General features: G+C 48.7%; 1 protein-coding gene across 1 annotated transcript; it reads left to right on the top strand.

Moving 5' to 3' along the window:
• The first annotated feature begins 2,387 nt into the window (after positions 1-2,387).
• On the top strand, positions 2,388-13,265 carry BPIFB4 (BPI fold containing family B member 4). The gene is made up of 16 exons (XM_065565240.1): positions 2,388-2,517; positions 3,403-3,699; positions 3,778-3,871; positions 4,615-4,719; positions 5,503-5,646; positions 6,378-6,438; positions 7,607-7,667; positions 8,400-8,491; positions 8,962-9,156; positions 9,412-9,465; positions 10,067-10,237; positions 10,489-10,556; positions 10,722-10,764; positions 11,892-11,955; positions 12,437-12,513; positions 12,942-13,265. The coding sequence occupies exons 1-16, from the start codon at positions 2,388-2,390 to the stop codon at positions 12,963-12,965; spliced, it is 1,680 nt and encodes a 559-aa protein (XP_065421312.1). The 3' UTR covers positions 12,966-13,265.
• The last annotated feature ends 9,006 nt before the right edge of the window (positions 13,266-22,271 follow it).

The following is a 22,271-nucleotide window of genomic DNA, read 5'->3' on the forward strand; positions in this document are numbered from 1 at the left end:
TGTAACAACATCCACTGGCATTTCCCAGAGCTGCACTTAATGGGAGTCCAGGAAGGTGGTAATTATATCCCAAGACTCTGATATGCATAAGCTGAGTTGATGACCTGATTACTTGGTTTGAAAACATATTTTCCCTTATTGTGCGATATACTTGACTGCTCTCGCTGGGATCTAACAAAAGATTTTATCTCAAAGGTATTAACCGTTCAGGTGACTAGGACAAAAGCATCGTTATGAGCTGATGGCAATTTAAGCTGGTAGCTGACATTAAATCTCAATTTCTCACTGGGTAAGGACTTGTCGATGTCTGTGGAAGGCGTCAGTTCTATCAGTAACACGATGGAGGCTGTAGAAACTGGGCTGATAATCTTCAGGAAACACTTCTCAGGTTGAAACTTTAAGGACATAAACCTTCCTCTGAGCTTTCCTGGAGACTGTTCCCCATGCAGTGCCAGATGCTGTTGTTCTGTGATTCAGAGCTGGCGTTCAGCACCATATGGTGTTGTGCTGGGCTCATCCTGGGCAGGTTATCAGGGAACTTAGTGTCTTGTTTGTGAGGGATTTCATTTGTTTTTCCGACATGAACTGTACATAACAGACAACAAAGAGACGAAAAGCAGCCAGTGACATTTGCATGAAAGGAAGCTTTGCCCTGGTGGGCTGACCCTGCTTTGGGCACTCAGGGTCTGTCTACACTGCAATTTGCCACCCGTGGCTGGCCCATGCCCGCTGACTCAGGCTGGTGGGGCTTGGGCTAAGAACTTGTTTATTGCAGTGTAGAAGTTCTGGGACCCTCCAGCCCAAGCCCAAATGTCTAGAGCACACTTAAACAGCCCCTTAGCCAGAGGCAGCTGGCACAGGCCAGCTGCAGGTTTTAAATTTCAGTGTAGACACGTGCTTAGAGTTCATTAGTCTAATCCTGGCGCTGACATTATCTCTGAGCCATTGAGATCCGAATGTGCAGACTTGAATGTGCAATTGCATCTCTAATTTGCACGTGCAATTCAGGGGTGGTTATTCGAGTGGGATGTTCAGTGGCTGATGGGATTGTACATTTAAAACGATGGAATAGCATCCAGCGAACCGGCTGGGCACGGATTGTCTGAGGTGCTTAGAAATCTAAACAAATAAATGATGGCCACAGTTGTGCCCCAGACTCTGGGATATGCGCACACACATGTGTACATAGAGATGGCTCGCTGGCAATTTTGAGTGGTGCAGTCACAAAAGTGGGTGCTAAAGCTGGGCACCAAAATCTACATTTTGGCACCTAAATCGGTGGCCTGGTTTTCAGCGGGGTCTGATTGTCCCAGGTCAATGGGAGCTGCCAATGCTCAGCATCTGTGAGGACCAGGCCACATACCTACGTACGCAGACGTGGGTGCAGGTGCCTCACTCTCCGCAGTCACAGCTGAAAGCTCTGGTCTCCAGTGAGATCTCAGCTGGGCTAGGTGAGACCCGGGCTGCACAGATCACGCTGTGTTTGAATTCGGAATGGCTGTTTGGTCCAACCCCGTCAGTCGCCCTTTTATGTGCTGGTCACATGAGCAAGAGTTTGCAGGATCGGGCCTGTGGGAGCAGGAAACCTGTCGCATTAGCAAATGACCGGTGTGCGCTTGGGGACGTGGGCATTAGCCCTTGGAATACTGAGTTACAGCACTGGCTGATTAACCTGGGCTGTATCTGATACCTGTTGCTTCATAGCTTTCCCAGATTTACAGACAGTTATTTATATTGGAATCCGTCAAAACCACAAACCTCTTTTTTGCACTCAAGCCATTATCCCACCTTTTACCATTTCGGCGGCTTTCCTCTTCGCCACTGCAGATTTTTGCTATATAAGACCTGCCTTTTCTATATTTTCAGACGCGGAGCACAGCGAGAACAAGGCTGCTATGGACAGCTACCGAACCTCTGGCTGATCAAGAGCTCAGCAAAGCAAGAATAACACCTCTCACACTCGGGATAAAGTCAGGTAAAGAAAGGAATGAGGCTGGTACAACGTGCTTTTAGTCTTTGGAGAGCACAGTTGTAATGATTTCATTGTGCTCATGGTCCTTACAATACTGCTGCGAAGAACTTTTGCTATTTATTTTTAAATTTCTTTTGCAATCCTGGTATAAGTATGCCATATTTTGGTAATTATGGTTAATGCAATCTTCCCATTGACTTTAGTGGGATTTGGATCAGGCCCAATGGGAGCAGAATTCGGCCCCTTACTCCTTTCTCTCTTTTCCATTTCATGTGTATGATCTATTTCTCCATTTTCCTGTCCTGAATTTCCCTGGGACTCCTTGTTCTCTTCATGGTGCAGCTTTGTTTCTTCCCCTTTTACGACGTGGCATATTGCTAACCAGAAATGTTCTCACCAGGGCACAGACGCCAAGATGCTAAAGGGCTGGGGCATTGCCATCTTCTGTGGTCTGCTGACACCAGCTCTAAGCCAGCCTACACCAGCTCTAAGCCAGCCTGCACCAGACGCTGTGCTCCGGGTTGGTAAAGGCGTGATAGGCAATGGTAAGTCAATGGAACGTCGCCTTTGGGGTACAGATGGAAATAGGAATAATAGCAGTCGTCAGAGGTGCTGAAACTATTGTGCAGACAAAAAGCAGTAAGGCCTGTTAGAGCAGGCGAGATGCCTGGCAAGGGAAAAACCACCAGGCTTGTACGGCAGGGAATACGTGGGAAAAGCGGACATGAGAGAAGTAGGCAGATATGTCAAAAAGCCAGGTTACATGTATCCTGGCTCACACGCTCCTATGGGGAGGACAGTACCCAGCTAACCCACCCCAGCCATGGAGGGCAATATGCAGATCTGACATCAGCGCAGTCAAGGGCTGCCCATGAGAGAGTGAAGTGGTGGCCCGTCTGCCTCAGTCACTTGCCTCTCCCCGAGGGTTATCCAATGACAGCAATAGCTACCTGCTTTGAGGCTGGCCCCCGCCGGGTGTAGGCACACACAGAGATGCTCAGTTACTGACCTGCACAGTGAGGCCACGCAGTTGGGACGTGTGCCAGGTGCATGATTATTGTGATTGTGCAAGAAATGTTATTCTGCTTATCCAGGCAGTCGGCAAATTCATCTGCTCTGTCTTTCACAGAGAGGTCTTTCTGCTGCTGCCCATCCCCGTAGTGTCAAATAGGTCCAGAATTCCCTTTGCTGACATGACGATGACAGAAATGAGGAATTCTAATGTGTTGTCAAAGCAACAGTTGTAACCCTGCTTATGGAGAATATTCAGAAGTCCGAACTAAAATTCATTAGTTCTGATTCATCCAGGGTTTGAGCTCAGGTGGATATAGGTGGCCTGACATCTCCCTTGTTAAAATAAAGTAGGCAGACGGTACAAAAAGAAGCCAGATTCCCATTTGTTGAATACTTACCCAGTGCATTGTTTCCAGCTGTCACAGGCTCGCTGATACAAGGCAATGCCCTCCAAGGCGCAGTCGGAGACGTGCCACTTGACAGTGGAGGTCCAGATGCAGGTGGAGGCCTGCTAGGAGGTCTCCTTGGTGGTGGTGGTGGTGGTGGTGGCCTACTTGGGGGCTTACTTGGTGGAGGTGGCGGTGGAGGAGGGCTGCTTGGCGGGATTACTGGTGGCTTGCTTGGTGGAGGGGGTGGTGGTGGTGGGCTGCTTGGTGGGCTTACAGGTGGCCTGCTTGGTGGAGGTGGTGGCGGAGGTCTCCTTGGCGGTGGTGGCAATGCTTATGGCGGAGGCCTACCTGGGGCTGGTGGTTATGTTCCTGGAGGGAGTCCCCCCAATGGCGTTGCTGGAGGATTGCTAGGAAAAGGAGGTCTGCTGGGTGACGGAGGTCTACTTGGTATCCTCGGGGAAGGAGGTTTGCTCAGCACCGTCCAGGGGCTCACAGGGTAAGGAACGCACTGCAAAGGTCTCTGCACAGAGGTGGCAACGACCCCACTGCACGGTCACAGGCAATAATGTAGTACGGCTCAGGAGCAGCCGGTAAACTCTAGGAGGTTCAGAGTTGAAACCTCTCTGGCTTAGAAATTGGGCTGGAAATCCCACAAGATTTCCACTGCTTCCTGCTTCTGGAAGGGTCAAAAATACAGCAGTAACGTCCCGTATCCAGGATAGTATATTGAAGAGCATTTCAGTACTTCTGTGACCCCTACCAGCTGAAAGCAGGAAGCAAATAGGCATGCACAAATGCAAGAGCTACATTGAACTACTGGGTATAATTTTTCTATCCAATTATCACCGGGTTTGCAAGGTTCCCATGGTGACTTGAGAGATGTGTATGTTGGGAGCTAGGTTTTGAGAGAATTTGGTTCCTTAAGGTTCTGTCTCCATTGCCACTTACATTACTTTAGTGGAGGCATTTTTAAATTATGCTGATGATATGATTTTGCTATGCACAGAGGGCATCATTTAAAACCTTGTTTAACCATTTGAGATCCTTGTTTTAGAGAAAGTGCTAATGTAACCCTAGAGCAATGTATCTTTAAACAGTTTTGAAACAGTTATGCATTAGTTCAAAAGCTCTTTAAAGGAGGTCAGAAGACACCATTTGTATGCTACATTTCTAAGTCATTTCTTGAGACTTGCCCTCCCAGTCAGTCACTTGCTCACGATCCCTCTTTGCATCCTGCAGGTTGAGAATTGTGGAACTAACACTCCCCAAAGTATCTCTGAGACTCCTACCGGGGATTGGAGTCCGCCTGGACTTGTATACTAGAGTGGCAATCAATGGTAAGAGGTGAGTAGGGTCTCGTTCACTCCGGACAGCTAGTAAAATCAGCACCTCCACTGGGCATTCTCTAGCCCCTGACCCGGGGGTGGGGAATCATTCCGGAGGGAAGTGTCAGCTTCGAGGCCAGTCAAACACAAGTCACTGAATGACACAAGGGACTCAGACTCTATTAAGGGTGGGAGGGATAGCTCAGTGGTTTGAGCATTGGCCTGCTAAACCCAGGGTTGTGAGTTCAATCCTTGGGGGGGCCATTTAGGGAACTGGGGTAAAAATCTGCCTGGGGATTGGTCCTGCTTTGAGCAGGGGGTGGGACTAGAACCTCCTGAGGTCCCTTCCAACCCTGGTAGTCTATGATTCTATAACTCCTGTGAAGTGAAGTAGAAGCAGAGGGATGTGGGATGGGCGTTGAAGCAGCAGGCAGGCCTAGGAGGAGCCCTCAGACTCAGCCAGAGTTTGGCCTCAGAGCCATGGCAGCTCCATCACACTGTTAAGGACGTTGGGGATGCACTGCCCTCTACCCTGGCCAGCTATACTGGGGAGGAGGTTGGGCCATGGTGCTACCCTCACTCCTCATTTTAGGTAGCAAGCTCCTGTCTTTCCCATCATATCCAAGCACTGACAGGTTTCAGTGCCTGTGCTCTGCCGTGGGACTGCGTCCATCCCTGGGCAAGGGTGAAAGGATGGAGGCTTCTGCGTATCAGGAGGCAGCCGCTGGTTGGGGACAGAGTCCATCAGTCTCCACTTGGAGGAGATCCTTTGTCTTGACGTTGCTCTTGTCATCTTGTGCAGCCTCCTAGGTTTGCTTGACATTGCAGTGGAAGTGAACATCACGTCGAAAGTCAGACTGACCATGGATGGCACAGGCTACCCCAAGCTGGTGATTGAGAGCTGCGATACCCTTCTCGATGGTATTAAAATCAGAATCCTTAGAGGGTAGGTGCAAAAGGGATTTAAACTGACCATAGTGCTGATGGTATTATGAACATGCACTGATGACCTTCAGGGCCATATCTTCTGAACTGCAAATGCAGCTGCATATATTAAAATGTGTTTACATTTTTGTGCCTAATTTGCATGTGTGATAGTGACCATTGTGGTAAGTTAAGCATGTAGCTGGTCACATACATATGCAATTAACAAAACCAATATTATTTGGAGGTTACGCAATATGCATTTACAGGACAGTGGTCGCTACGGAAAAGTTGGCACTTACTAGAGTTACTGCAGAGTGGTGTGTGAGATGCTCCAGTTATTCCATAAGGAAATACGTCTATATTTCCTATTCTTCTCTTGGATTCCTTTACCACTGTGTGTGTTCTGAGATACACAACATTTCACATACACAGCACAGTCCCCTCCTGGGACAAGGTAGTTTCTTTTAAAGACATGAATACTTTAAAAAGGTTAAAACGTAGTAGATACAGCTCAGTGGCAAACCTCTCGTTTGCTTCTATGGGATGAGCATTTGGTTCATCACAGCATTCAAAATCAAAACTTCCACAAAGCACGTAACTGCTTTATACTGCTGTCTTATTGGCAGGGCTGTTACTTCCAGAGGTCCACACCAGTACTCATCGGGTACTATTAATCCATCGTTCTGTTGTTCAACAAGATACTTTTATTCCTTTCCAACATTTTTCATCCTCTTGTTTTATTTTTCTCAGCCTGCTCCCAATTGTGGATAATTTATTGGCGCGGGTCCTTAACAGATTGCTTCCTGAATTGGTAAGTCCAAAAAGAGAGAGTGTTAGTGCTTCACATAACTACAGCCATGCTCCAAAATGTCTTTCGAATGTTTCAAACAAGCAAATATTTTAATCTTTCTCAAAAAATTATCCTCTGTTAGAGGATCTTCGAGAAATGTAAAGAGTAGCCCTTTCCCAAACAGTTTGCTCCTTGATTCTCCTGACTCCCTAATATTCACAAAGAAGGGAGAAGAGAATAAATCCACAGTAGAGAGGGGTTCCGGCTATAGCATTCAGATTTCATACACCCTAGAGGTTAGATCCAGGGTTTTAGTTCAACCCGTTATAAAAGCAGAAGCCATTAGTAAAGTTTCAATCCTGACCTAGGCTTGTATTCAAAACCCACCATTCCTTCAAAGTTCAGGGTCTTTGGGGCCAGAGTTTTGGTTTGGGTCCAGCTCCAATTCTACCCTAATGATGTATCAGAGAATGTACCAGCTCTGTTGAAAACATCCCTTCTTTGGAAAACTCTGAGTTTAGAGTGAGCCTGATACATAAAGGGGCAAATTTACTGAGGGAGCAATGAGGGAGCCTGTGAAAATGCGCATCACAGCCCCAGTCCTGCCCATTCATATCCGTGACAGTGTTTCCATTGAGCAGGATCAAGCCCCCGTGCCCGGTGCCTACAGAATCCCAGAAGTCTGGTAAGGGCATGTCTAGCTGCCTGTCTGCGCTTGCAGCGCTGGTTTGGGATGTCTGGCGATGCAGGATGGGCCACGCTCAGATCCAGTGGGTGGATCAATTGTGCCTTCCTTTGAGATTCTGGGCTAGAGTATCTGAACCAATTTTACTCAAGCTGTTCATAGCTCTTAATAATCTTCCTGGCTAGTTTAATGTCTGGGGTGTGTGAATCCCTGTCCCCTTCCTCTGAAGGGCTTGGGATTCAAGGATCCAGCTTTGGCCCATCTGTAATTAACATGAAGGTGGCTTTCCTTGTACGGGGAAGGGCGTGTAGCAAGCTCCAGGGGCCAGATCCTCAGCTGATTCATGCTGATTGACACCAGCTAAGGGTCTGGCCACAGGCACTGCACTAAAGGGTTTCGATTTGTCCGGGACACGTTGCTACACTGTTAGTTGCGTTCGCCAGTCTGACTTTGAGCGAGAGCCTGGTTCCTGGGAACGCCTCACCAAAGCGTTGACTCTTACAGCTGTGCCCGGTGGTCGATGTTGTCCTCGGCCTTGTCAACGATGAGCTGGGCCTTGTGAACTGTAAGTCTCTGGTGGTATCGTTGCTTCTCTTTCCCCAAGCGCCAAGTCCGTTCCCCATGTTCCCTCGGGACTATTTGCACAATATACAGACCTGAGGAGACAATGAATCCTCAGGGCAAAAGGTGCTCATTAAATCCATACCCTGCTCTGCCCCTCGACATGAGACCTTCAAGGAGCTCCCTTGCTCTGACCCTGCACACTACATATAGGGGCAGGCACAGAGCAGAACGCCACCTCACACGGGGTAGTGCCTCCTATGCATACACCCCCTCCTGCCCCCCAAATCCCTCCCTTTCCCCAGCCTTTCTCCACTAGCCAGACAACCTCTGCACTCCCCAAAGTGGGGGCACGATTTACCCTAAAATAATATCTGGAGTTGGATCTGCATATCCCCTTTCCAGAAGGTCCCGGTTTTTGTTCACTTTTGAGATGTGGATTTCTCTGGGTCTGGCTCCAGACTCCCCCAGTGCTGGGGGGGGACGGGAGTGTTCAGGGCTGTTCTGGCTGGAGTCCTCCTCCACTTCCAGCAATGGAAAACACTGGTGGCCTGGAGCCTCCATCCACAGTACTGCCTGGTGCCAAGAGTCATTCTGGGACTCTCTGCAGGGTGTTTGAGTTGGCTGCTCCGAACACCTGAGCTCAGGGATGTTTGTGGGAGATAGTGGTACTAGGACGTAGAGTTGCATCCAAAACCAAATGAATATCACTAGCTTTCTTTCTATTTCAATGCAGCCCTGGTGCCCCTGGGTGTACTGGGAAGCATCCAGTATACTGTATCAAGCCTTCCGCTAGTAACTGGCCAGTTTCTGGAAGTCGATTTAAATGTAAGTCCTGTTCTTGTTATTTGTACCCACGGGCTGTGATGTTTCTTGTCGTTGCAGTCACTGATCCTCCTGCAGTTTGGGGGGGGAGTCCTAGGGGACCTCACTGGCCCCTGAGCAGTGAATTCACTGGAAGCTGTTGTTCACTGTGTGAAAGGCTCCCGTCGACAATGGCTTTAGGTCGTGCTCTCTGTGCTCTGATCGTCTTCCTATTGAAGCCATTGGAGAAAATTCCCATTGATTTTAATGGCTCAGGATCAGACCCTATATCACACCAGCTGTTACCATTCTCCTGTTTTTAATTAATACAATTCTGGAGAGAGGTCGGAACAGCCGTCTAACAGATTCTGAGCCAGAGTTAGTTAAACGGGAAATTACTTCATGTCAATTCCTAACCAAATGAACCTAAAGTTAGCATCAAACAAATGTGCAGCATTTCTGGAAGTTTCTAACTCATTCTCCTGGGCTTTCAGACTGTAGTTGGGCGGGTAGCAGGAGGCCTCGTTGACTATCCACTGGGCAAACCAGAAGCTGTCCCCATGCCACCAATGCCACAGATGGCAGACACCGCCTCCTCCCAGCTTGGGCTCTCTGTAAACTTCCTTGGCTCTGTAATAGCTCTCCTGCAGAAGCAAGGGGCTCTTGATCTAGACATCTCGGATGGAATGGTGAGTAGCAAACCAGCCATGTGGGGACTTCACTCACCCGTTTTAGCTTTGGAATTAAGAAGAGATGATAGGCTAATGTGGGATGGCAGTGGGTATATAAGGTTTTAGCAGCAAATTATCAATTGCCAGGAATGCTACTTACTCAGGCAGAGAAATTAAAAATGCAGGATTATCTGGTTAATGCTGCAAAGAAAGGAGTAGACACGGGTCACATGATGGATACGGGTCACTGAATTATTTCTTTATTTGTCACAGTTTCCTGAGCTTCCTCCACTAACAACATCGACCCTTGGAGCCCTGGTTCCCGCGGTTAGTGAGTTCTAGTGTTATACTTTACAACAAATACTCCGGTGATGGGGGCCATAAATGTACTGTGGGGGGAGAGGAGGGGGAGAGGATAGAGAAATCCACTTCCTTTCCCTTGCTTATTAAGGGCCTGATCCAAAGCCCACTGGAGCTAATGGCAGGAATCCCATTGACTTCAGTGGACTTTAAATCAGACTCTAAAGTCCAAACACAGTGGACTAGAGCTGGGCTTATGAGGTGGCTTCTTTGCACTGTTCTGGTGGCGCAATGGAGCTGCCCCATCTGTCGTAACACGATAGTTACAGGCCCTGATCTGCAGGTGATGCTCTCAATTCAGCCATGGACTTCAATGGTTGATGCATTCACTATGCCTGGTTCTTCTCAGCATTACTCCGGGTTTAATCCATTTAAATCAATGGAGTTGCACCTGGAGTAAAGCAATAACGAATCTGGCCCCCTTATTCACAGTTACCTGTATGTACTGAAATTAATCTAGCTGCATTGCACGGAATTCCTGCTTACCCTGATTTCATAATACAGCCCAGCCTAGGTGTTACAATCCTGCTCCCTGGAACTCCACACCTATGTTCTTGAATTTCCACAGGTTTACCAGAAGTTCCCTGAGCCACAGCCACTGGTGCTGAAAGTTACAGTCACTGAAACTCCCAGGGTGACCTTGAAAAAAAATCAAGGCTGGATACAACTCACTGCTACCACGGAAGTGTTGGTTTCCCAGCCCAATGATGCCCACCAGTCCCTGTGTGTTCTAAATATTGTACGTATTGAAAACGAGCCACAGCACAAATACTGAAACTCCCTCTGCAGTCACACAAGTTCTGTCAATGGACTGTTGTTTGAGGGTCAAATCTGCTGCTCTCATTCCTCTGCAATGGGATGCACCAATTGAGGGCACACACATCTCTGCTCTACACTTGAGATGAGTGGCTGCTTTCAGCCGTCATGAGTGAAGGCAGGAAAAAGCCAGCTTCCGAGACTGACTAACTGACATTTGTTTCCTAATTGCAGGATGCTGCTTTGTTGGCCCACTTCTCTGTTGAAAACAACAAACTGAAGATCAGTGTCAGTCTTGACAAGTATGAAGCTTTTCATCACGTCTTGGCCTTAGTTCAGTGATCAGGGTGGGAGGGGGGAGGAAAAAGGACCCTGTGTGTTAATTCACACAGCACCTTCTTAGAGATGTGCCCATTTGGAAGTTGCTGGTAAAATTCAATAAATTGACTCTTTTCCTTTCTCTGCAGGACTCGCCTCTCCTTGGCTTCCTCCTCCATTGGCAAATTTGATGTAAGAGCATAGGTTGCTTCAGCACCGTGTGCAATCCACCGAAGGAGGCCACGTGCTAACCAATATTGGCTCTAGCAAGACAAGGGTTGATTAGAATGTAAAATTGGTGTCACTTTTATACAATATATTCTATTGCCTCTAGATGGATTTATTTCATGGGATGATCCCTGGGCAATCTTCATGCAAATACTGTAAATTACCGTTTGTAAGACGTGGGTATGATAAATGTGTTATTAACATTGGGATATATTGGGACAATGGTGAGTGGGGCAGTAATTACCTTTATTTAATTCACTCACTACTATTCCTGAAGCCTTTTGATCACTAAAAGTGCTTATGTTAATGCTTACGTTAATTCCACAATCAGGTCCGGCTCCAGCATTTCTGCCGCCCCAAGCAAAAAAAAAAAGCGATTACGATCGGCGGCGGCAATTGGGGGAAAAAAAAAAAAAAAAAGCTGCGATTGGCGGCGGCAGTTCCTTCGCTCCTAGAGGGAGTGAGGGACCTGCCGCCCCCGAATTGCCGCAGGTGCCGCCCCCCTCCCTTGGCTGCCCCAAGCACCTGCTTGTTAAGCTGGTGCCTGGAGCCGGCCCTGTCCACAATGAAAAGTGTTTGCTTTGTAGCCTTAAATTCTCCACCTAGTTTTCCATCTCTTTCATTCTTTAGAGAAGAGGGGTGTTTTGATCTCCATAAGTTGTGCTAAAAACATCTCATTAGCTTCCCCAGCGATGGGGGAGACGCATCGCCCTCTGAGAGAGAGGACAGAAGGAAAATTCAGGAGCAATCACAGGATTTTCATTTCTTAGCTTAACTGAAGATAAAGTTTATTTGACTTCCAGAGAAGGTTAATTGCAGAGAATCACTTAGCGCTAAATGCCAATTGATCTAAGGAATGGCATTAATTTTGGACCAAATAATGACTGCATAATCCATGAAAAAGTGCGGCACTCTGATCCTGCAGCACAAAGAGGGACTGAGCTACAGAACTCTGGAGTAGGCGTTGGGCCAGACTCTGTTGTAGTTCAATCCAGAAGAGACGCATTGACCCCATGTAACTGAAATCTGAATCCTGGTCCATCGTTTAGTGAATAAGCATCTCCATTAAATCCCTTCTGTCCCTGATGCAGGTCTCGCTTTGGGAGTCGCTGGTTGGCAAGATTTTTGATGTTGCCTTCCTGCCAGCATTGAACAGTAAGGACAGCTTTATTTTTCATTCAGATGCTCATTTGCACCAGACTCAGCTGTACACAATATAATGGTTTATATGTTTTCAATTTGCGTTAGCTGCACACAGTAGAACCTACTGGAGCTAATTTGTACTCAAGGGGGTGAGACCCATGGCAGATGATTGAATTTTGTCCGTGAAGGAATAAACACAATAATAAAACAAAGCAGACATACTGCATTGCAGAATTGACTTTGTGCATCTATTTGGATGACTGCTATTTCGTAGTGTGCTAGAAAAAGTAGCATAGTATATTTTGCAAAAGCAATGAAGTCCTGGTGACGTGACTCACAACAGAACTCTGCTTTGCTTGCAGTGATCTGAATGAATGAAACATAGTAAGGCTAATTGCCACTGAGTGAGCTGAGAACAGAGCGCGAAATTAAACAAGGACTCCAATTTCCGTCAGCCTGGAAAGCTAAGTCTGATTTCTGTTCTTATCTGCAGGTGTGTTAGGAGGAGGCATTCCTCTCCCCAAACTGATGAACATCGACTTTAGTAATGCTGATATTGATGTCATTGAAGTAAGTGTTTTGACACGGCAGTGTTTTTCCTGTACCATCTCATTAGTCCTGCTTTCCCCTAGATTCTCAGAATAGTTTGCTACAAGAAAGACTGTGTCCATTATTTGAAAAGAAAATGTTTCAATATGGCCCAACATTGGAGCAGGGACAACGCAATTTTTCAAAGGTAACATCTCGCCTTACTGACTGGATTCTCTGCTCAACACGAACAGGACACCGGGTTCTTACAGGGACCCACATAACTGGCCTTAATGGGATTCACGTTGTCAGGTCTTCCCACAGTCAGTCTTGCTGAAAGTTCACTACAGTGGATTCCACTGACAGGAATATCAGGCAAAGGAATAGATCCGGGTATGAAACAACAAAAACAAATAATGTTGTTTGTGTAAGGAATTGAGCTAAGCACTTTTGATTACTTGTTTTGTTAGGATCTTCTTGTGTTATCAGCATGAGTCAGTGAAGCCAGATTGGAAGAGTCCCTCGCATTTATACCTCTCCCACCTGAAAAACAGACAGGCTCCGGCTTGACTGCAGAGGCCTGAACAATGTTTCTCTTCGTACCTGGAATATTGAAACAACACCTTGGGCCTTTCCAAAAACCAAGTACCACCAGTTGCTACTTTGATTAAAGCCTAGACTTAGTGGAATCAACATGTACCTGGTTTGCTTCCGATAATTAACATGTGGAATAGTCTTTACTGTGGCTTGATAGTTTTGGGGGAGTTTGGAAAATACTTGTATATTTTGTAATTGTCGTGTGACTGTTTTAATTAAAGATTCAGATTTCTCTGCAGTCAGAGCAGTGCTTTTCGCGTCTCTAGAGCTGTTAGTGTTCTTCTCTTTTCTAACCCCTGTACCGCAAAGGGTTTGATCACATATACGCTGAGGGCAATTAGCAAAGTGATCAAAATGCTACACAACAGCGCTTTAGAATGGTATGTTCTGAGAAATCCAGGGCTTTGCCAAACACTGGGCATGTCTCTCAAATAACTGGAACAAGGCAAAACGGTGGAATTATCTGCCGAGTGCTGCAGTCCATTGCACCTGTCCTGTTCAAAGTTTCGGGCCCCAAGGCATTTTAACTCATCCAAAATCTACAGCAGGAGGAAAGCCCTCCTGCAAAGGGCCTGTATTAGTGTGATCATCTTTGGTAACTTACTTTGGAACAAGAGAGAACACAAGATCAATGCCCCCTCCTAGTCACACACGGAACAACAGAAACTCATCAAAATCGTTATTGCCACTTCATGTAAAATCCACTCTTCAAAACTTTGTGAGGTACCCAGAGTTCTGCCAGGTTTTGGGCACGTGGTTGGCACGGAGAGGCAAGGTTGCAGCTGACTTGTTTCTGGAAGAACTTGCCAAGCCAGTGATTTGATGCTTGTTACTGCGTGCATTATTTATGCAATAAATCTTCCTTCACATAGGCTGCCTAATTCCAGCTACTAATCTTTTGCTAATTCCCCATATATTTTAAAATCACTAATTTGGCACTAATAGTGAAGAAGGAGGTTCTGGGAAGTTGTGGTTTGTGTGTTCCTGGGGCAGAAAAGAGGCCAGAAAGCAGGGAGAGCCAGAGGGGAGGAGTTCAAAGAAAACCTTGGCAGATTTCAAATGTCTTTAAAATCCTCTCGCGATGGCTGCAGATGTGCCCACGAATCCCCACAGAGACGTGCCTGTTGGCCCTGTCTGCCAGTAAATTGGAGAGGGATCCCTGAATGGAGTTCCTGACCTCGGTGAGGCGCCCCTCCCCCACCGCAGGTTCTCGCATCTTTCTTGTCCTCCAGATGTCGATGAAGCTGCAATGGAGCCAGGCTGGATCCCAATGGCGCCCTGCTCCGTTTCCTGCCAGCTCACCCTCCTGTCTCCCCACCGTCCCACCTGGCCAGCTGTCCGGGAGCCCTAGTTCCCGGGCTTCCACAGCTCCCGTGGCGGGGTGCTGCAGCGCAGCACTCCCAGGGTTTCCTGACTCTCTGAGGGGATGATGGGCAGCTGGGAGTGCTGGCTCCCAGCTTCCAAGGTGCGTGGAGACACGGCAGCCTGCTGAGCAAACTGCCCCTGAGACAGGAGCCCAGGACTGCCAAGGGCTCCACTTCCTTTCACTCCACGTTGGAACAAAAACCAAATTTTGAAATATCCAAATCTTCCACCAAGTGGAATTCCCTTTTCCCACATGGCTGTAATTTGATCAGGTCCCACTAACCCAGCTTGTACCTGGTAGGAACATAGCCCTCGATAGAACAGTGCTAGGCTGGAACTGTGTCTGAAAACAGTTCCAAGGAAGGTTACAAGCCCCCGGCCCAGGGGTGCAGCAGGAGCGTTTTCTCTGGGAGGAGCAGACAGTGGCCCTGAATGTCAGAGTGCAGGCGTCTGGCAGCTACACTCTAGGCCCGATATGCAAGTGTAGAGCAGCCAACCTCTTTGCATGACCGTGTCTGTACAGGACCACCGAAAAGGGGGATGCGTTTAGTCCATCACCTTTATCTGACAAAAGCAGGTAGCATCCACTATTGCTAGAGGCAAAATAGAGATTCCCCTGCAGGATTTGGCCTTTTTACTTGCTAAATGCTAGTACCAAAAAACAGCTGCTGGTGCGTGTCTGTGGCTGGAGTCTAGAGCACTTCCTACTAAGCCTCAGGCAAAGGAAGTCAAAGCTAAATGTGCAGCGATTGATGACTCTAAACTCTCGGGGGAAAGTGTTACATTTGCGCATACAGCGTAAATCCCAATACAGCCCGGGCGGATCCGCAGGGCTGAGAATGGGATAAGGAGCCTTGGACGTTGACCAAGTCAAAGGATTTGTCCCAGAGCCATTGTTAACTGAAGTTGGTGTTGGGCAGTTTATCGTATGTGCAAGGGGTAGGTGGGTCTCAGTGCGGTTTCTAGTGGACAGATCTCCATAGCCCATAGCAGCACGGGCCAGTCCAGCATGCTCTGTTTGCACTGCCACTGGAGAGCCTGTGGGGCGAAGGGTTTAGCCCCTAGGACTATCCATGCAGCACCTGGCCCAGCCGGCATGCCACCTAATTAATACACAAACAGTGCTACTAATGACAAGCCTCTTCGGTCCCTCAGGAACCTGAGGGCATCTGAGCAGTTCCATGTGTGCGGGTCATGTCCAGCCTGAATCTAGTTAGCTGTCATGGCCTCCCTGAGTGCTGATTTCTGCTAATGGCACATCAGCCATTCGATGCATGTGTAAAACAACAGTGACCCCTGCTCGCCATCTAGCAGCACTGCGAGTGGAGCTAAAAGCTATTTGATTTCCGATAGCTGCTGTGTAGTTGGGTCTGTTTGTGCAAAGAAGTGACTGCGCTGTGCTTTATTTATACAGCTGGGATTCTTCGTAGGTAACAAGAACCCACGCGAGGAATGGACGTGTTAGAGACCTGCTCAAAGTAAATGGAAAAAGAAGGGAGTGCAGGCTCAGATGTTTTGGTCATGTAACGGGTGCTGGAAGTGGGGGTGCGGCCACACCCCCTGGCTTGAAGTGGTTTCCATCACATGCAGGGTTTACAGTTTGGTTCAATGGCTCTCAGCCCCCTCCCCACACACACACACACACACACACACTGTACAAATGGTTCTAGCAGCCCTGCCTGTCCACAATGTGGGTGAATATCCCAGTGTGCCATACTAAGCCATGGCCCTCTGCCATTAGCCTCCCTGCAAGCCTTCTCCCACCTCCATCTCCTGTAAGAGGTACAGCCAGCCCCTGCCTGCACATACACGCTCCTGCTGCTCGACGGCAGTCCAGCACCTTCCACCAGGACTAAATCCACACCGCGTTTTCAAAGCCGAGGTGTTCGGCCAATTAGCCACAAATACACAATGTAGCTAATGAGCTATTTTGCATCAAATTTCACATACGGAGCTGTAGAAAACTTGCCAGCTATGCACTGATACCAGGTTTTGTTGGGTGTAGCTCTGTTAACGCAGTGGCCTTGCTCCTGATCTACACCAAACTACGGTTGATCAGAGGGGAGTTGGGCCTAATGATCTTCAGAGCAGCTTCAGTCTGCAGTGTTTGAACAAGAGCATCCAGCCATGCTAAGGAGCCCTCTGGCTACTACGGAAAGTGGTAGTCTAAGGTCGCCATTGGTCGATAGCTCTGTCTGAGTAGAGGCTGTTCTGCCCAATGCTTCATTAGCTGATTATCCAAATACCACTTGATTGAAACCATGAAAAAAGCAAGAACAGCATTTCACGTCCTCCCCAAATATGTACGTGACACCTGGCTCCCGTATAGAGCTTTTCTTCCACAGATGTCAAAGCATTTTACAGGTGGAGTAGGTTGGAAAACAGAATTTCTGTTATGCAAGAAATTCCCATGTTATGAAATGTCCTTCTGTCCCGAATCAGGACAAAAAGCTGAAATCTTGTGTCTGATGAAGTGGGCATTCACCCACGAAAGCTTATGCTCCAATACTTCTGTTAGTCCTTAAAGGTGCCACAGGACCCTCTGTTGAAATCTCAAAATCTCTCACTGAGCAAAATATTCCAAAATATTTTGATTCAGAACCATCAAAATGAGCTTATTGAACCAAAACATTTTGATCGTCAGATTATTATCATATAAATAAAAATAGATCATATTAAATGAAAAATGCAATGAAACGAAAAAGTTGAAATGAAATACTCCATTTCCATGTCAAATCAGTTAGACGTGCTTCCGTTGACAATTTTGTCGAAACTGGAACAATTCTGTAAAACATTTTGCTTTTGACAAACAGCCTTTCTCTGACAGAAAACTCTTCTGGCGAAAGTTTTACCACCCACTCTGTTTACAGTGGAGGAGAGTATCACTAGCCCGACTTTACAGATGGGGAAACTGAGGCACAGATAATGGAAATGACTTGCCCAAGGTCACCCAGCAGGGCTGGAGCAGAGCCAGGTCGCCCAAGTCCCATCTGATGTGCTAGCCACTGGACCACGCTGTCGAACACCCACTGACGTATGCACCCCCCTGTCATGTATTAACACACGTCCGGCTGTGTGTGTTTCATGCCACCGTTGGTTATTTCACCCCCTTCTTCAAAGGCAGGACGTTTGATTTGCCGATGATGACTGTACGGAGCAAAACCTATGGGGAACATATTGTACCAGGCTCAGTGTTGGCACAAAGCCACCGTCTGGGGCGCGGTGATGGGGGGTCTGGAGGCACATACTGGGTCAGCGTGAGCTGCTGGTGGCACAGGGCCGCCACGTGTCATTTCGGGTGCCTGCTCTGTCCCGCATGCCCCCATCGCCACGGCGCAGGACGGCAGCGGGCATTTGCTGCGGTTCCTGCTGGCTCTGTGGGGCTGCGGTGGCATGTGCGGAGCAGGAGCCAGCTCCCTCCTGGATCCCAGGCAGGAAGCTGCAGCCAGCAGGAGGCGCACAGCAGCAGTCGCTGGAAGGAGGTGCTACCAGGTGCCAGGCCCTGTGCTGTCCCCAGGCTCCCTCACCCCCACCCAGCCAGCAGCAGTAGGCTATCGCCTCTCATAAATGCCCAGTACCTCCTGCAACAGCAGCTCCCAGCTCCTGCAGTACCTCCTACCCCCAGGAGTGCCAGTTACCCCCGGCTTCCCAGAGCTCACCCACCCCTGAGGAGCCCCCTGCCCCTCAGGCTGGTCCACCCCCCCAGCACCCACCAACTCCTCAGCCTCCCCCACCCATCTGCCTCAGACACCCCAGAGCCCACCCTTCTCTCTCCTCCTTGGTCACAGCTGCCAGGGGTCGTGCAGTGCCACAGCCTGCCCCCGCCACTGCTTGGGGCTGGATATGCAGATCATAAGCAGAAGTTTATGGTCTATATGAATATGCAAATTGGAGCATTACATAATTTGTCTTAAGATGTCGCAAACCAATGCTGGGCAGCTATGGTGCTATTGCCCCGCACGCAAGCTGCAGGAATCAAGGTGCCAGCCCTTGAAAGGGCAGAGGGCTCCCTGGCCGGGCACCCGGCAGGGCCAGGAACAATGGAGCCACAAGTGTCTCTTATGCTGAGTTTATGGATCACGCTCCGTAGGGAGACAGCAGCAACGCCTCTGGCGTCCATCTGAAATGTAAATTGTTCCAGGCCTTTGGCAGACCCAGCAGTGCACCCAGGGTCTAGGGTGCACTGGAGCTCGGAATTGTTTGATACAGCTCTTGGCTCGCTGGGAGCCCCCCTGAGAATGCCAGCACCGGGGGGTGCTCTGCATGGTAGAGCTATCAGCCACTGGAAGGCTCTGCTCACAAACCCATGAACGGACGGCACTTGGCTAGACACAGGCGTTTATATCTGTAATATAAATATTGGACTTGATTCGCCCCAGGGTCAGAGATAGCAATCGGCGACGTTGTGGATCCCCGCGGCAGCTGGACCCTGGCGGGGAATCCAGCCACAGAATGCAGGTGATTATTTTCATCCCTGCAATCTTCCCCCAGGGACAGCAGAATTAATTTGTAGCTGGGGTTCGATAGCCTCTGGCGGCTGGGCTCCCATGGAAATGAAACTGGCTCCCCCCTCAGCGCGTTCGTTGGCCTTCCAGTCCTTAGCGTCATGGGCGCCAGGTTTGTATAATTTTTGGTGGTGCCCAGAACAGGTCCAAGTAGAGCCTTCCAGTCCATAGGACGGACCGGGGCAACTGCCCCACCCCGCACTTTGGAGCAGGGGCGGGAAGAGGCGGCGCCTTGGGGGAAGGGGTGGAGTGGGGGCAGGGTGGAGCAGGGGCGGGAAGAGGCGGAGCGGAGGGTGGGCTGGGGCCGGGTTGCTTGCTGCTGACAGCACCAGGCCCCCCGCTAATCCGCCAGGCCGCCCTGGACCCCACGTCCCCCTGAAGTGCGAGGCCCGAGTTGGTTGCCTCGGTCCATCCTATGGACGGGACAGCTCTGAAAATATCAGCCCAAACATTGGTGGAGCCGGGCCCACCTTCCTGAATACTGGTGGAGCACGGACACCACGGGCCCATATAACTCGCTGCCTGTGCTTAGCGTCTATCTGCCATGGAGCTCAGGGGGCCAGGCTGGTGCAGGGGCTTCAGAAAAGGGTTAGTCTTGCTCTCCTCACACCATGTATTTTCCTGCAGCTAGCCTGGGGATAGGAAGGCGGCTGCTTCATTTCAGCATCAGAGAAGAAAGCTCTAGGCAGCCACTCGGGAAGATCAAAGGATGCAGGTAAGAGCCGGAAAGTCACTATCTCCATAGGACTCTCGCTCCCACGACAACTGCGGCAAAGTGTAACCCAGCGTTAGAAGAGCGAGTGTCAAACAATGTTTTCCTTTCACGGCTGTGCCAGTGTTTAATCAGCTATGACAATTAAATATTAAAGCTGGTAGCGATGGTCTCGCTTGTCAAACTCACATTGACTTTCCTTGTTACATTTCTGCTGACGTCTCGCCGAGGAGAAATAACCGGGATGATTTTTGAGGGGCTTTGTGCCGAGAATACAAAATTCAGAACCACTTTGGAACAATTGGACCCGGTCCTCAGCAGCTGTAAATCCGTGGGGCTCCACTGAAGGGTGTAGCGTTACGCGGCCGAGGGCCGGCCCACTGTGTGACGATACTGGATAGAAAGCAGTGTCCCTCCATTGCAGTCTATGGAACTACATTGATTTACAACAAATAAGGATCTGGCCTCGTTTTTTAAAGTGACTAAAAATTTGCTGAAACTTTCTATAGTTAAGAGCTTCATTGTGCATTCGTTCCAAGAACTAGTTTAAAAGATCCGCAAACCATCCCTGCAGCCCATGTCAACGCTGTGCACATCTTCCAGTGAGACGCCCACTCATTTTACTTGACACAATTTTCAGCCCAAACCGCGTGCGCCTCCATCGTTCTCCTCTGGGCAATAATCACCGCAACAGGAGCTGAGCTTCATTACCTGCTGATCAAAGGGGAAATGGAAAAGGTATTCTAGGGAATTAAAATGTAATTTCATTGTGCCAGGGACTGTCATAAAGGGATTTTTAAAAGTCTCTTGAACCGCTGAAGTTGTTCAGTGTGACCTAAATAATGTTATTTCTCAGTGCTGAAGCTCTGCGATATGCATATTGGACAGTGTCTTTCTTTAACGAGACAATGTTCGGTCCAATCTGGCCTGTGTCTTAGCTTTGTAAACAAATGGTTCCATAAAACTTAAGACACCTCGAAATGTTTCCAGGCTTTCTTTTTTAGTTCCTAGGCAAACAGATTTATTCAGATCAATAGACAGTCCATGAGAGTGCGTGCCACCCAAAATTGCACCATGAGGCCATAGCGTGAGGACATGACAGGGGACTCCTTTTGACTAGGAACAGATTAGCTGAGAAAGACCAACTGGCCTGTTCTCATTGTCTGAGTTGAGTGAAATGCAAATAATAAACAAGCAGCCTGAAGAGTGAAAAGCCAATTCGAGGTTGTCATGTAGAGATGGGCGTTATTTTAACAGGTGTAATGTTTTATCTGGCTGGGGCCCCTTTAACTACAGTATTCTTATTTCAGGACATTTCGAGCAGTGTGATGTGATCTGTCTTTCTGGCTCTTTTCCCACCTTCCTGCACTGTTTAAAATGCCACTTTCCTTCTCTGAGTCTCCCAACATTAGGGGTCTGCTGCTCCTCTCGCTCGCACCAGGGTGACCCCAAGGATGTCAAAGCAGTTGTTCCTGACTGTTCTCTCAGCACGGTTCAGGACTGAAGACGTCGAAGGTCTGGTGCGTTGTCCTGGTCTGTGGTTTACTGAACCTGAACCTCTTTAGACCAAAGTCAGCAAAGTCCGGAGACGGGGTGAAGAGGTTTCCCTGTGTTTATATGATTTTCCAGGAGTATGCAGCCAGGGCGCAAAGCCACCTGCTAGCTAGGCAAGTCTCTCTTTGTTTTGAAGGCTGAGTGTCTGTGTTCTGCCGTTCTTCACAGCTTCTGCCTCCATTTGAGAACCCAGCCCGATGCTGGACTTTGGAAGGCCTCACCACTTCCCAGCGAGGTCTGGGGCTTGTGAGTCTGTCCCTTTTATTGTTCAGCAACAGCCGCCCCTCCAGGATACCACAGATAAGTGCTTTGCCGAAGGGACATCCACCCAGAACGGATTCTCTCTTTCTCTACTGAACTCTAAATACTCAGGCCCCAGACCTGCTCCAACTGACGTCAGTGGCAAAATTCCCATTGACTTCAATGGCTGCAGAATCACGTGGTGGTATATAAATAATATACAATGCACTGCTTGGGTTTTCTTGCTGAGGTTCTCAGCTTGCCCTGGAGATGTTCCAGAGAGGAGAAGTACTCAATTTATAAAGTTATTTAACTGAAAGTTTATGAAATACTGACGTGTAAATTTGACCAGAATGGGCTGAAGGTAAAATGATAGTGAAGAAAATCATCCAGGTGGTCCTAATGACGTGACCGCTGGCTAGAACGGAACACAGATTGTGTGATGATATCCCTTGTAGCTGTTACAGATTTGCTGCATGGGGGTGAGCCTGGGGAAAATGTGCTGCAGCCCATATTCCCAGGAGACAGGAAAGGTGGTGTTCTTGGCTGGGTTCAGGTCTGCTCAGCAATGGAGATGAGCTTAGCACTGCTCCTTTGGGCAATGCACTAGGGCCTGGCCAGGCGGCTGTGCCTCTCAAGGGCTTCCTGACCATCAAGATGTGCCAGGCACAGATGTGCTGCAGAATGAAAGACTACTCAGAAATGACAGTCTCCTTGGTGGAGGAGATCAACTTGCCTGGCCACGAAGGCACTCCTGGCTCCAATCTAGGCCATGAAGGTGCTCCCAGCACAGGTCTTCCTGGCCAGAAAGGTGCAACTGGCACTGG

Source organism: Chrysemys picta, chromosome 13 (assembly GCF_011386835.1).
Source record: "Chrysemys picta bellii isolate R12L10 chromosome 13, ASM1138683v2, whole genome shotgun sequence".
In the NCBI taxonomy this organism is placed as follows: Eukaryota; Metazoa; Chordata; order Testudines; family Emydidae; genus Chrysemys; species Chrysemys picta.

Excerpts from the sequence above, each read along its gene's own strand:
- BPIFB4 (XM_065565240.1), top strand. The coding sequence starts at position 2,388 with ATGCTAAAGGGCTGGGGCATTGCCATCTTCTGTGGTCTGCTGACACCA. Across the intron at positions 2,518-3,402 it reads TAAAGGCGTGATAGGCAATG|CTGTCACAGGCTCGCTGATA; the intron begins GTAAGTCAATGG and ends CATTGTTTCCAG. Across the intron at positions 3,872-4,614 it reads ACCGTCCAGGGGCTCACAGG|GTTGAGAATTGTGGAACTAA; the intron begins GTAAGGAACGCA and ends TGCATCCTGCAG.